The following is a 14,919-nucleotide window of genomic DNA, read 5'->3' as shown; positions in this document are numbered from 1 at the left end:
TTTCCATCCTGAAGAACATCAACAACTTTTTCTGAGGTCCTCAGAAATCTCCTTTGTTCGTGCCATGATACACTTCCACAAACATGCGTTGTGAAAAGGATTGTCATCCCATTGATTGAAAACACCTGACTCACAAATATGTAATATCCAATAATTTTTCTCAATAAATAAATGACCAAGTATAATATTTTTGTCTCATTTGTTTAACTTGTTTCTCTTTATCTACTTTTAGGACTTGAGTGAAAATCAGATAATGTTTTAGGTCATATTTATGCAGAAATGTAGAAAATTCTAAAGGGTTCACAAACTGTCAAGCACCACTGTATTAATCAGATCACTAGGACAGCATTTTTTCACTTAAGAAACATAGCAAAAGTTAGACCTCTTATATCATTGAAAGATGCTGAGAAATTAGTTCACGCGTTTGTTTTCAGTCGTCTAGATTACTGCAACGCACTCCTCTCAGGACTACCCCAAAAAGACATAAATCGTTTGTAACTAGTGCGAATGCAGCTGCTAGAATCCTAACTTGAAAAAAAAAAAGAAAATCCGAGCACATTTCTCCAGTTTTGATGTCACTACACTGGTTACCTGTGTCATTCAGAATTGACTTTAAAATACTTCTTATGGTTTACGAAGCCTTAAATAATCTCGCTCCATTTTATATATTGGAATGTCTGACACCTTATATTCCATATCGTAACCTTAGATCTTCAAATGAGTGTCTGCTTAGAATTCCAAGAGCTAAACTTAAAAGAAGTGGTGAGGCAGCCTTCTGCTGTTATGCACCTAAAATCTGGAATAGCCTGCCAATAAGAATTTGTCAGGCTGATACAGTAGAGCACTTTTAAAAAATAAAATGCTGAAAACACATTACTTTAACATGGCCTTCTCATAACTTTAATTTAATCTTGATACTCTGTATTTTCAATTAATTATCATAACTATTCATGGTGGCTCTAAAATCCGTACTAACCCCTACTCTCTCTTCCGTTTCTTTCCCGGTTTTCTGTGGTGGCGACCTGCGCCACCACCACCTAATCAAAGCACCATGATGTTCCTACATTGATGGAATAAAAGCCAGAAGTCTAAATGACTGTCATCATCAAGTCCTTCTATGAGAACCCTAAATACAAAGAGGACTGTTTCATTTATGTTAGGTAGAATGCCCAGAGGGAGCTGTGCGGTCTCATGGTCTAGAACCCCTGCAGATTTTATTTTTTCTCTCCAGCCGTCTGGAGTTGTTTTTTTTTTGTTTTTTCTGTCCTCTCTGATTATCGGACCTTACTCTTATTCTTTGTTAATTATTCGAATTCTTACTTTGTCTTTTATTTCTCTTTTTTTCATCATGTAAAGCACTTTGAGCTACATTATTTGTATGAAATGTGCTATATAAATAAATGTTATAGATTCTTTTCACTTGTAAAGAAGGCATCCTTCCTGTAGTTGCAGGAACTAGTGAGGAGGTACTCAGTTACTTGGAAATTGTACCAACACAAGTTTAGCTTATGTTAAAAAGACTGAGTTTAAACAATGATAGAGTCAGATAACGTATTCTAAAGTGCTTAAGGAGATTAGGAAGTTAATTCTGCATATAAAGTATTTTTCAAAGATCGTTATACGTTGGTGAAATTCCTATACCATAGATTAAAACTAGCAAATGTGTCTTCAAGTAGAAAAGGTGACCGGGCTGACCTAAGTAACATTAGACCTCTTTGTTTAACATACATCATGGAAAAATTAATGGAAACAATTATTATTGAAAATATCAAGCTACTAATTGTGAGAATAGGAGTACTATATTAATGAATAGTCAGTATGGGGAAGATTGTTCTTCAATAATACGCAAGAATTCTGGGAGGAAGCAATGCAAGTATGTGATCAGGTGGTTGTGTGTGTATATGTGTGTATGTATACGTGTGTGTGTGTGTGTGTATATACATGTGTATGTATGTGTGTACACATAAATACTAGCTGTGTAAGCCCATGCTGTAAAAAGTCTGGGCTCCTAGAAACCATGGATTCTGGCACTTCAATCAATCAATCTCATCATTTGTGCATTAGCTTGCTAAGCGAGCTTCTCTGTCCTCGGAGGTTTTGTTTTGCCAATGTTCTTGCGTTGCTTGTGTATTAGCAGCTAAACGAGTTTCTCTTTTTTCGGCGGTTTCACTTTGGCGACAGAGTCGATTTCTTTGAGCTGCATGATGTAGCCTCCCACTTCCAGGCCAGCCAGCCACTTCCACACATAGACATTTATATATAAGATGTGTGTGTGGGCTTTCCCCCTCCCCTTATCCCCCAAGAAGGCTTTTTAATAAGGCCTGTTGTGAAAGGCTACTGGTCAAACTAAAGACATGGAAGTTCACGGTGCAAAGATGGATGCAGAAATAACTTTAAACATTGAAAAGCAAAGTGTTGTGATCAGAGTAGTTTTTTCTGGCAAAGGTGATACTGGAAGAGGTGTCCAGTGATCGGTGCTGGGACTGCCTCTCTTTTTAATATACATAAGTGATATTGATAAGAATAAGCTGATTAAGTTTGAAGATTATATTAAACCAAGTGGAATAGCGCATAATGTGAAACTGACTTTACCACCAAACTTGGGTAAATATAAAAATATTATACATACAGTAGGAAGTACAAATTCTACATTTGAATACACAAAGGAAGCTTTGAAATTTGTAGTACGACTTGTGACAATGACTTGCTGTAGGTGTTTCAGTAGACTCATTGCTGTCTGCATCAAGGCAGTGTACAGAAGCCATTAAGACAGCCAATATAGGATGTTTGGTTTTATCACCCGATGTGTAAGATACAAGTCAAGAAAGGTTATGCTTAAACTATATAACAGAGTAGAGAGACCTCATTTATAGTACTGCGGGGAGTTTTAATTCTGTATTACTAAGAAGACCGCTGTGCTAGAAGTAGTGCAGAGGAGAGCAACCAGGCTGATACCAGGAACGCAAGGTATTGGTTATGAGAAAAGATAGGGGTTGAATCTTTTAGGTTTAAGTAAATAGAGATTAAGTGGTTACATGATTGAAGTGTTTAAAAAATTATTGAAGGAAATTAGTACAGTGGATCCACGCTGTTATTTTAAAATAAGTTCTTCAAGAAAAAATGAGGACACAGATGGAAACCTGTTTAGGGTAAATTTCATGAAAATAGTAGTTTTTCTTCAGAGAACCACAGACAAATGGAAAAAATACAAAACAGTGTGGTGTCCATTAGGATTATGGATACCTTCACAATTCAATGTGATGTAATTTTGGGGAAATTATATGAATAAAATTGCTAGGTGTTGGGCTGAACAACTGGTTCTGATTAAAGCTGTTTTAATGACTTTATTAATATATCCAATACCTAAAACACTCTGTGTGTGGTATATGTTAAGTTTTTTTGTGACGTAAATTTTGGGATACTAAGTTGTGCCATTTCATTTTTATTATTTTGAAACATTAATGGCCATGTTTACGTGCAACTCCTTTCTGAAGGAAGAGGTTCATTTGTTTTATATATACATTATTCCTGGAAGATTGGAGTGATTTCATGATGTCCTACCAATAGTTCTACCTTTCAGATTGGCTAAGTTGTATTCATCTCGAACTTGACCCCTCACTGTGGTGGTGTTTGTGTGCTGTTCCCTGTCACCGTGGGTTTTCCTTTTGTATTTAAAGGACATGCAGGTTGGCTTAATCAGCTTTGAACTGGCCTTAAATGAGTGCATGGGTGAGTTTGGGTGCTGATGTAAGCATGCCATCTGGGTTTGGTGGGTATCTTAAACCCAGTGTTGCCAGGATGAACTCTCATATACATAACCAAGCAATACAAAATGTAGAGTCTGAAAATGGATTTATGGAAAAAGGTAGACACCAATTTCAATGGCAATCATGTCTGAAAAGTAGTTTTCTTGTAAGCTAATTGTTTGATCAGAATTTCTTTTTTATATCTTTTTAAAATATAAAAGTCGCAGTTTAGCTGTATGGTTTATAATCCTAAAAAGAGCAATCTTTTGTGAACTTGTAGCAGACAATAATTATTCATAAAGTGTTGTATATAGCATATTGTATTTAATAAAAGTTAGTCAATTAAAATTGGGAATGGGACGTGTTTTTGAATGGTAACAATATTAAATCAGTGTGAGGTTTAATTGTGGCTTTGTATCTTAAAAAGACACAACAGATTAGCATGTGCCATGGCATGCATTTTCACATTTTTCCAGTCCACACTAGATATTTTGTGAATGTTGATGTCAGGGTTGTACTTTGGAAAAATAATTATTGTAAAACATTTACAATAATCTAGTTTTTTTATCCCTCCATAAAGAACTGATCATTAAAACGACGCTTACCTTGTAATGTATCCCAATTAACACCGTCATTCAGTGTGGGTTTTATCTTTGCTTTTTCATTGACTAAAAGTTGTGTTGACTTTGGACTTGGTTTTTCAGTTGTTCTTTTTAATTTTTTTGCACTGGTGGTTGTTGTGGATAATGTTTCTTCAGGTATTTCAGCTTTAAAATGTTCTTTAAAGACCAAAAAAAAAAAAATCAGTCCATCTATTTTGCTGTTACATATTCTGACTAGGTAATGAGGCATGGCATTTTATTGAGAGAATTAAACTATCACAATACTACTTGTCAGCATAACGCATCATATTCTAGATTTTGCTGCCTTTTTATTTTAGGCTTCACTGCATTACTTGGTGACATTTAGTACAAATAAGGAAAAAACTGAATGACACATTTTTGACAATCTGTAGTCCTCTGTCATCTTCTACTGAATAAATTTGCATTACTGAGGAAATTTGCATTTGAATGTAGTGCAATTTTGGGTACGTTGAACCATTCTGAAAAGTGACTGATGCGTCCAACAGGTATTACTGGTTTGCCTGCTTTGAAAGTCGCAGTATCTGTTTTTGGTTCAGTGCTACCATCAGTTTTCACGTGGCGGTGTGTTTAATTCATCACAGCAAATAGTTTCAAAGTTCTTTTTAAGGTAGCAAAGATGAAAATGCAAGAGATAAAAGTTTCTGTGTGTCCCTTTCCAAATTGTGTGTTTTTCTTATTTATTAAATTCTACAGATGTCTCCGTGTTTCTCCAGCTATAGATCAACACCTTCACATCCTAATGAAATCCATTGATTTAATTTTCCCCTCGTTTATTCATTTTCCTCTCACTTTGTTGCTGTAATTGGTTATTGGAGGACGTTGCAGCAGGGCAGTTCTGACACTGAAATATAGTTGGTCTCCTGAAAGTGCTATTATGTATCTTTTCATATAGGCGATGCCATTGAGCCACTATCATCTAAATGCTTTGTATTTTACTTGTAATGAAAATTAGTGTAAAGTTGTCAGTTATTAATTCAGATTTAAAAAATTCAAACATAAATGAGAATTCATACCATTCATGCAGTGCATTGTGTAGTCTGGACAGCACTTTCCAAACTGTGAGCATTCATTGTCACAATCGCATTGTTTACCACGCTGAAAATCTTCTCCACAGCGCCCTTTACATGAATTCCCTGCAAAAAAAATTATTTTCATTTAGTGGTTAGTCAACAATTACTTTAATAGCTAACAAGAACTGCTGAAAACAAGATCATTCGAATCTGCAGTTGTCCTCCTTCTGTTATCCAAACCTTCTATGCTTGGATGATGAGACCCACACATTGTGATGTTGAGCCAAGCTGGAAGAAACTTACACATAAATCAACATCCACTTAATACTAAACCTCATTATTGAAATTCTCAAGCAATATATCTGCCCACAACAAATTTAACTTTTAAAAATTATGTGACAGACATACAGTATTACCTATTAAAGGAAAACCTATTATCTGTGTGATTTATGCACAGCAGTCTGCCCCACACACAGCAGTCAGTGTCCCTCCTTTTTTTTCCCAGTGTGGTGCACTTTATTCTAATACTGAGTTCTAAGTTGTTAAATACCAAGACAGCTACAAGTCAAATAGCTCAGTTATTATGATTTGAGCCTATTTGTGTTAATCTTGAATTAGCTGTTTTAATAAAAAAGAATCATATATAAATGAACAAGCTAAAACTTTTCTAGATTGATTTTTCTCAGAAAAGTAACATGTACACTGATATTTCTGGCACTGTGGAATGAGAGTGGGAACAAGTCTTACAGGCAAAGTGTTATGTCAATCATACCAAAATATTTAAAAAGGGTAAAATTTACATTATTAATGTTCATCAGCATAACTAATACCAGGGAATGCAAGGAGGTCTGTATTTGTTAAATTGCTCATAGTACAGAACTACCCAGTTAATTAACAGTTGTGCACATCTGTATACAGCAGCCTAATGGTAAGCATTGTAACTCGCACAAAATAAAAGCTCTCGTACAATTATGACACTGAAGACACATTCAAGTAACATTTTTAAATGAAAAACTTAAGTAAAACCTGAAATTTATAGCAACATGCCAGGACGTTGCTGCTTTCCCTTGTCCTGTGTACCTCCTAGTTGCTTGTTATGGTCTATAGACTGACAGGAAAAAGATCATTTCTTTTGGTTTATATTAGGAATTAGATTAGTTTTCTGTATGTACAAACCTGTTAGAGTAATTATTTAAAAAAAGGATGGAACAGCAGTTTTCAGTGAAGATCCTAGAGGTTGTCCACATAAACTAGATAATACAGTAATAATGCATTACTAATTTAATGCATGGATGTCTTGTATGACCACAGGAAAGTTCAAGTTAGGTAACTGTGGGTATTTCCAGGAGACAGACATAGACGTAAATAGACATAACAAGAGAATATGCATCTTCTAAGCTGATGGAAAATCTTCTCACCTTTTCAGAGATGTTCGTTCCTGTCTAAAATGTTTCTTCAGCCTAACAACAGATTCTATTTGATTATAAGCCAAATGTGATTTTTGTGAGAATCTACCCAGGATAGAGAGATAATTATAATTTATACCGAATAAGATATGTAATATGATTAAAAGAAGCACATCTATGATACCCATGCACAGACAAATTCATGGCCTTATGTCCTTGTATGAACATGGAATACAATCACTTTGGATGTCTAAGCATTGTTCTTCAAACTGGATGTTCTTAATCTCTGTGGACATTCAGAACATTTTGAAAGGGGAAGCTGTACATGGATCACAGTAAATATAATTTTAGTAGTAAGGTCGGATGTCTACCTTAAAAATTACATTTAAAAAACACATTTGATAGATCTCTTTACCTGTAGTGCAGGTCATCTCATAATCTAAACAGCATTCCTTATGAATCAGGCAGCTGTAGTCGCAGTGGCATTTGTGACCTCTGTAGTAAACCTCTCCACATCGTTCATGGCAACTGTCTATAATGGAAAGTTTTAACTGTTTTAACTGATGTACACTTTTCATTTACCGCAAAACCTATGTCCCAACTAATAACAGTGCAACATGCTCATTAGTTCAAATTTGAATATCCTACAATTGACAGTCGCCCCTTCCACAAGCTGGTTTCTGCCTTAATAAGATATAGCACCCACCAAGAGCAGCAGTTCCATTAAAGATATCCTTTATTATTTGGCTGATGTCTTGATCCAAGGCAACTTAAAACATCTGAGATACCATTGATTACGTTTATTTTGTTTTTTCTAGTTGGAGCACAGGCCTGTGAACGAATTTGTTCATGGTCACATGGTGTTAGTAGTAGGATTTGAAGTCCAAAGTCTTGATTATGCCACAACGCCTACTAGATAAGATAAGATCCTAGGTTACTGGCAGATGAGTAACATTGCAGAAGGTGTTCTAGTACTTTAACATTCTCAATCCCAACTAATCTATTTGAGGATTGTGTACCCTAAATTCATGTTGTTTTCTTTAAAGACAAAATGGGAGTGCCAGCTTTTTTTTTTTTTTTTAATTTTGTGTTTAGTTTCTGTGCCCAGGAAACAGTAATTACAGGAACAACAAATAACACTTAATTAATGAGAGATGATTAATAATTTCAGGTATGTTCATTTTAATATTTGTTTCTGTACAGAAACGGGGCACTTGAAATAAATGTAAGGTAATGTTAAAGAAATGTGGGTACCTTGGAAAGGTTTTTGTGTGTGTGTGTAGATAAAGATATAGATAGATAGATAGATAGATAGATATATATACATATATATATAGATATATAGATATATATATATATATATAGAGATATAGATATATATATATATATATAGATAGATATATATATATATATATAGAGATATATATATATACTAGAGATATATAGATATATATATATATATATATATATAGAGATATATAGATATAGAGAGAGAGAGATGTGTATATATACTGTATATACATACACACAAACATGAGGGGGTACCCAAAAATAACTGGAATCTGTACCTGGCACACTATCTAGACTTAGCTACGAATTTCACCACTAGTTGTAGCATACTTACAGTATTCTGTGGCAGTCTGCCAAGTGGTGTTGCTCTGTATTGTGCGTACCGCATTATGTGTCGGTTTTTCTTGGTGCTTATTAAATGTGTTCTGCGATTTTTGTGATGGGTAATCATAAAGAACAGCAAGTCTATGTTAAATTTGGTTTTCTCTTTGGGAAAACAGCTGCTGAAACTCTAGTGATGCTTGACACTGCTTTTAAAGAAGAAGCTTTAAGTAAAACACAGGTCTACAAGTGGTTTTCGCATTTAAAATGAGGGGAAATGTCACTTGATTTTGTTCCATGTGACTTTTTCTTGTTCCCGCATATTAAAAATCACTACAGCTATTCCAAAAATGTTTCCACCAGTGAGAAACTAAGTGCATTGAGTCAAGTGAAGCTGACTAAAGTTTCAGTAAGTAAAATTTATTAAAACTTGTGGTGGGCTGGCACCCTGCCCGGGGTTTGTTTCCTGCCTTGCGCCCTGTGTTGGCTAGGATTGGCTCCAGCAGACTCCCATGACCCTGTAGTTAGGATATAGTGGGTTGGATGATGGATGGAAATTTATTAAAACATTTTTTTTTTCAATTCCAGTTGTTATTGGGTACTCGTGTGTATGAATAAGCTGAAAAGAACCTTATTTTTGTATAATTCACTAACCACAACTGACTAGTGGTCTGTTGAAACTTTGGAGGAAAATAGAGACACTGCTCAGCTTTGTGACTTCCTATTTAATGTTCCACTTGTTATTTTAAATTAGTGGATGACACATCAAGTGACAAAGCTTCCTTGCAACTGTCAGGTGGGATTCCTCGGTGGGCTGCCTTCTGTGTTGACTGTGTGTGTTCTCAGAGGTTTTTCCTTGAGCTTCTAGTTTACTAGTGCATCAACAGTCTTGAGGACACAAGCACATCACGGTTGATGCAAAAATGACCTAGGGCAGCTTATTCAGATTGGTGTCTAATAATTTAAAGTACAGTGCACATATCTTGTAATAAATTGAGAACTCTTTTTTGAGGGTAAAATCGGCCAATAATAAATAAATCCTTCAATAAATAGGCTTAAAAATCAAAAATAAAATCCCAGCGGTTCAATTGGGATTCTTCTCTGTTCTGAGTGCCAGTACTTGTCTTGTCCCTGCTTTACCCATTGGGCTTGCGCAGTCAAGTGAGGTCCTTACTCTGGCAGTGGTCCCATCCACCTCAATCGGGCACTGCTGGGACACTCTGAGCTGGTTTCCATCATCCTACCACCTGCTTATGGTCCAACAGGACACCTGGATCACTTGATCACTCCTGCTCCTCCAAATTGCTTCTCAAGAGCAACCTGCCCCTGCAGCATCATTCCCCTTGTGAGACCACTTGACCGCCTTACTGTCGATCCATTCTCTTTCAACCACGTTTCCCAAATTCTGTCACATTCACTATCCTCTCTCTAAAATACTCAGTTTCTTTTATACTTTGGCGGGTGGAGGTACTTTGCTTGTTAACATGCAGGCAGGATCGGCTCAGCTGGTCTTCTCTGACGCTCCACCGGTTGTTAAGCAAACACGCCGCAGCCGTACGGCGTTCTCCAACACTCACTAAGTCTGATTGCACTGTTTAATTTAAAATCCCTGGGCCACCATGAAAACCTAACTTGCTTTTTACCGTAAGGAGCCACTGATAGATTCACTTCTATAGTGACCTGATATGTGATGCTGGGTGCAGTCAGATGGGTTGACTTCTGCCTCGTCTCCATTGCTACCAGTATTGGCTCCATCTCCTTATACTGTAAACTGGTAAATGTTTAAATTTGGTGCCCTTCCTAATGTTGGGTACAATCCGTGCTGCCAGCTCAATTTTGCCTGTGGTTTTTTATCATATTCTTGAAACATTGAATTCAGTTATTATGATTTGTAATTTACTTTGATTAGAAGTAATAAATACATGTAAGTTAATGGCAGAGAAGGATAAAGCGAATCCTAAAGCTGAAAGGATCACTATAGTGCATTTGCTGTTGCTTCAGTTTGCAGGACAAGTCAGGCCATGCTACACACTAAACTCCTTGATAGAATAGGACTGTGGTCAGTGTAGATGGCATTACCAAGGGTTTTTCTTTTATAGCCTGTTGTGTTCTTCTGTTTGTCAATTCATTCTCATTACATTGCTAATAAAGAATTAATTATCCCTAAAGTTTTTTGTTCTTTGGCTTGGCAGAGTGGTGGCTCTGGGGCTAGGGATCTGTGCCGGCAATTGGAAGGTTACAGGTTTGAATCCCATAAATGCCAGAAGTGACTCTACTCCATTGGGCCCTTGAGCAAGGCCCTTAACCAGCAATTGGCTTCTGCTGGGTGTGACGTTAATCTGCATCCAGCCATGCAAGCAGGACTTCCAACTTACAGGGAAAACTTGGGGTTGGTAAAAAGACTGGCACTCCAGCCAACATTTAAAAAAAAAAAAAAAGCAGCCTCACTGTTCCAGTGTGGGGTGCTGAGGTGTCACCTGCTGCACCCTGGGCACAATCCAAGTGTGGTGGGTACAGCGACATGCAATCAGTGAATGCTCCCAATCTCTCTCTCTCTCTCTCGGCAGAATAGTTAGTAATGCTGCCTCACAGAACCACCATCTTGGATTCAAATCCTGTACCTAGTTGTAGCTTGTGTGAAATTTGCAGATTTTGTCTCGCTTCTCTGGATACTCCTGTTCCTTCCACATCTCAAAGAACTGAATGTGTTCAGTTTACTGTCAATTCTAATTTAGCCGTAGGTATCAGTGTGAGAGTCAATGAACCTTGTGAAAGACTGGAACTTATTCAATGGTGGCTCCTTGTAACAGTGCAGGTAGGCCCCACGCTGTCTGTCATGTTCAGGAGCCTCTTCAACCTGCCACCATTGATTGTCATAAGCTCGAGGAGCTGGGCAAATGAGGACTCACATATATAGCAAGGGGTAGATGAAACGGTGCTTTGTGCATTTATTCATATCAATCAGTGTTCAAATAAACAGAGCAGTGCATCCATCCTTAAATAAATAATCCATAAAAACAGTCAAGTTGAAGATTAAAAACAGCCCCAATAAATAATCCAATAAGAACTATGAGGTTAAAAGTCAAGAGAAAGTCCATAAAAACTATGAGCCCCAATGCTTCCCTTCAAACCTAGCATTTACTCCCTTTATCCTCTCCGAACCTTGTAGAAGGAGGAGATATCCGCCAACAGGTACAGTCAACCTTCAAATCTGGGCTCATGTCCCCATTGCTGTGCACTCAGCACCATGGGGTGCCACACCGAGTTGCATACATTTCCCACCATGGATCCTTTGACGTCTGCAGGAACACCACTTATCAGGCCGCTCCTACTCCCAGTTAAGCACTCGGTAGGAGTGCCCCTTCCACAGCCACAGGCTCCTCCAGCCCCAAGACTCACACCCAACCTCCTGCCTCTCACTCTGTTCAGCATCGATACTCTTTCTTTGTCTCTGTCTCTCTTTTCTTTTTCCTCCTTCTCTACTTATCCATCCTCCTGTTCTCTTTCTCTCTCTCTCTCTCTCTCTCTCTCTAGCTAGTCTATTTACTTCTACCTCCTCTTTATGTGCAGGCTCCTTTTAAACCAGGAATGTCAAACTCCAGTCCTGGAGGGCCTCAGTGGCTGCAGGTTTTCATTCTAACCATTTTCTTAATTAGTGACCAGTTTTTGCTGCTAATTACTTTTAATTAACTTGACTCAGGCCTCTTAGTTGTTTCTTTTTCCTTAATTAGCAGCCAAACAATAATTAGACACAAAACAAGCCTTCACATCACACAATATCTGAAAATAAAGTGAGGTGAAGGTCTCAGTAAGGCTGATCTCTCAACTCACCAAAACGCTTTGATGATGTTCTTATGAAAAACAGGAAGTCAACAGATTTGGAAATGTCAGCTGTGGCAGAATGAGAGCAGCAACAAACCGTGGAATTAAATAACGAGTTTAATTAACAGCAAGAATTGGCTTCTCATTAAGATACTGGTTGGAGTTTGAAGCCCCAGTTTAGCTGGTCATCTGTTGGCTTGTTTCACGTCTTATTTCTGTTTGGCTGCATTTTAATGACGATACAAATCAATTCAGAGGACTGAATCCTAACAGGGCTATTAAAATGTGAATTAGCAGTGAAAACAGGTCACTGATTAGGAAAAGGGTTAGAATGAAAACCTGTAGCCGCTGCGGCCCTGTAGTTCGACACCCGTGTTTTAAACTATCCTCTCTAACTGGGTGCAAATGCGACACGCTGCTACCTCTGAGGCACCCTACCGATCCATCTGCCTCCACATATGTATGCACCGTGATTGGCCAAGAACCCCAATTAACCACGGAGCAAAGTCTGCCTGCACACACCCGCTCCCGATCAGAGCCATCCATCCATCCAACCCGCTATATCCTAACCACAGGGGTCTGCTGGAGTTAATCCCAGCGCGCAAGGCAGGAAACAAACCCCAGGCAGGGTGCCAGCCCACACCAAGTGGACAATTTAGAGTCGCCAATGCACCTAACCTGCATGACTTTGGACTGTGGAAGGAAACCTACACAGACACAGGGAGAACATGCAAACTCCACGCAGGGGGGACCTGGGAAGCGAACCTGGGTCTCCTAACTGCGAGGCACCACTGCGCCACCGTGCCGCCCCTCGATCAGAGCCCCACACAAAATTGTTTTTTTTTTTCTTTTAAACATTTTCCTGACACCATGGACCATTTACCTCACTCCTGCCTTGTACCCGGTGCTGCCAGCATTGGCTCTAATCCTCTGTGTCCCTGAACTGCGTGAACTATGTTGTATTAACTGTGCCTTTTGCTATGGATTTTTATTCACAGCCTGGTATCAAAGGTCAAATCCTAAAATCATTGTTCATTATGTTTAAGAAATCCTTAATTCTGTCCTCCTACTTATTGTAAATTAACAACTTCATGTTTTTGTCTGCTATCTTGCTGAGCATTAAGTGAATACATAGATGATCTTTATTTCTATGCATCAGAAAAAGTAAATAAGAGCACATTAAAAAATCAACTCCACTTACTTTGTGCAGATGAAAGATCAGGTTGTATACAAATGCATGCGGACATCAAAATGAAACCAAAGAGAGCTGTGCGAGCCATAGACCTGCAACACATTAGGAATTAGATGCTAAAATGACATGATTTAAATATTAAATATAAATACACATATATTAAATATCCATAAATGTTATAACATTAACAACATTTAAAGTAAGAGTATGCTTTTTATAAAAATGATACATTAACATGGAATAATGTACAAGGTTCAGACATACCTAAGAAATCCAAACAGATAAATGAAAGAAAAATATATATTAAAAAACTATATAAAAATCATATTTTGCAAAACAATGAAAGAGTAAAAAGATTATTCCTATATTCTCTCATCAACTTACTTTCCCCTCTTGTGACTTTGCCTTTTATATGCTTCTCTGGCCCATCTGCTCCCCAGGGCTGGTCTTTATGAATTACCTAATCCACAACAAAACCACAAAATGATGCCCATACCGAGAACATACAGTCTGTCCAAAAATATAGGAAGTGTGCCTAGACTTTAGAAAAAAAACTCATTCTAGGCACTTGCAATATTTGGAACACATACAAGGAATAAAAACTTTAGAAAAAGCAAAGAGGAGACAGAATGGGAGTGGAGGATTGGGGTTGAGCAAACATTAATTTTGACAATAAAAAAAATCAAATCATAGGCTCTAAAGCACACAATGCATTACAAGTCCTAATCTGCTGCTCCACAATACAATACAATACATTAGGATCTGTCCCTGGACACCATCTGAGTGGGTTTTCCTTGGGTGGTCTGATTTTCCTTATTGGCCTCAGAACATTCAGATTACTAATTCCTGATGAGAAACGGGGCCCCATACTAATGAGGATGGATATCTACATTAATGTCTAGGGCTGTGACCAGCGCTGTAGAGTGAGGCACCAGGTGCTTGTGACCCTCAACTAACTCAGAAGATTAGTCAATGAATGAACGGATTTGAAAACTGTGAGCAGTCTTACTAAAATAACATTTTCATCCATCATTTTCTTGAAATGCTTTCTTCCAGCATAGGCTTGCCAGAGGTGTGGGTCCATGAAGTTATACAGTAGGAGCACTGGGAGCAAGACAATAACAAAACCATGATGGAGTGTCACACTCACAAAGACATCCAGATTCATGCGTATACAGCACATACAAATTTAATCACCAAAAAGCATAAAAAAACATGGGATGTGGAAGGTAGCTGAAATACCTGGAGAAGGACCCAGGTGGAACATGCCAACTCTCTGCAGACGTTGCAGTTATCATTACATTTTATAACATTTCCTAACTTTGCAGTTGAAATTTTGTGTAGTGTAATTTCTTTGCTTTTGTTTTTTTGTTTCTGTGGCATTATAATACATACTGCACCAAAAAGCTTCATCAATCAATCCATCCATCCATTTTCCAACCCGCTGAATCCGAACACAGGGTCACGGGGGTCTGCTGGAGCCAATCC

The 14,919-nt window shown here is 37.8% G+C and overlaps 1 protein-coding gene across 7 annotated transcripts in view; it reads right to left on the bottom strand.

The window, feature by feature from the left end:
- Nucleotides 1-13,873, bottom strand: part of prg4b (proteoglycan 4b) — a 28,950-nt gene extending 15,077 nt beyond the window's left edge. For 2 of the 7 annotated variants that reach the window (XM_039735583.1, XM_039735585.1), the window contains exons 1-5: nucleotides 13,696-13,769; nucleotides 13,441-13,523; nucleotides 7,222-7,338; nucleotides 5,404-5,523; nucleotides 4,352-4,525 (exon numbers count right to left, since the gene is read on the bottom strand). In XM_039735583.1, coding sequence (XP_039591517.1) covers nucleotides 4,352-4,525; nucleotides 5,404-5,523; nucleotides 7,222-7,338; nucleotides 13,441-13,519 — 490 coding nt within the window. In that variant the 5' untranslated portion in view covers nucleotides 13,520-13,523; nucleotides 13,696-13,769. Of the gene's footprint in view, nucleotides 1-4,351; nucleotides 4,526-5,403; nucleotides 5,524-7,221; nucleotides 7,339-7,512; nucleotides 7,631-13,440; nucleotides 13,524-13,695; nucleotides 13,770-13,815 lie in introns of those variants that run through there. The other 5 variants (XM_039735584.1, XM_039735587.1, XM_039735586.1 and 2 more) reach the window with 5 other exon arrangements.
- Between the last annotated feature and the right edge of the window lie 1,046 nt (nucleotides 13,874-14,919).

The sequence above is a fragment of the Polypterus senegalus genome, chromosome 14, assembly GCF_016835505.1.
Source record: "Polypterus senegalus isolate Bchr_013 chromosome 14, ASM1683550v1, whole genome shotgun sequence".
Taxonomy (NCBI): domain Eukaryota; kingdom Metazoa; phylum Chordata; class Cladistia; order Polypteriformes; family Polypteridae; genus Polypterus; species Polypterus senegalus.
Note: the sequence above shows the minus strand (reverse complement) of the source record. Positions and strands in the feature narration are given on the sequence as shown.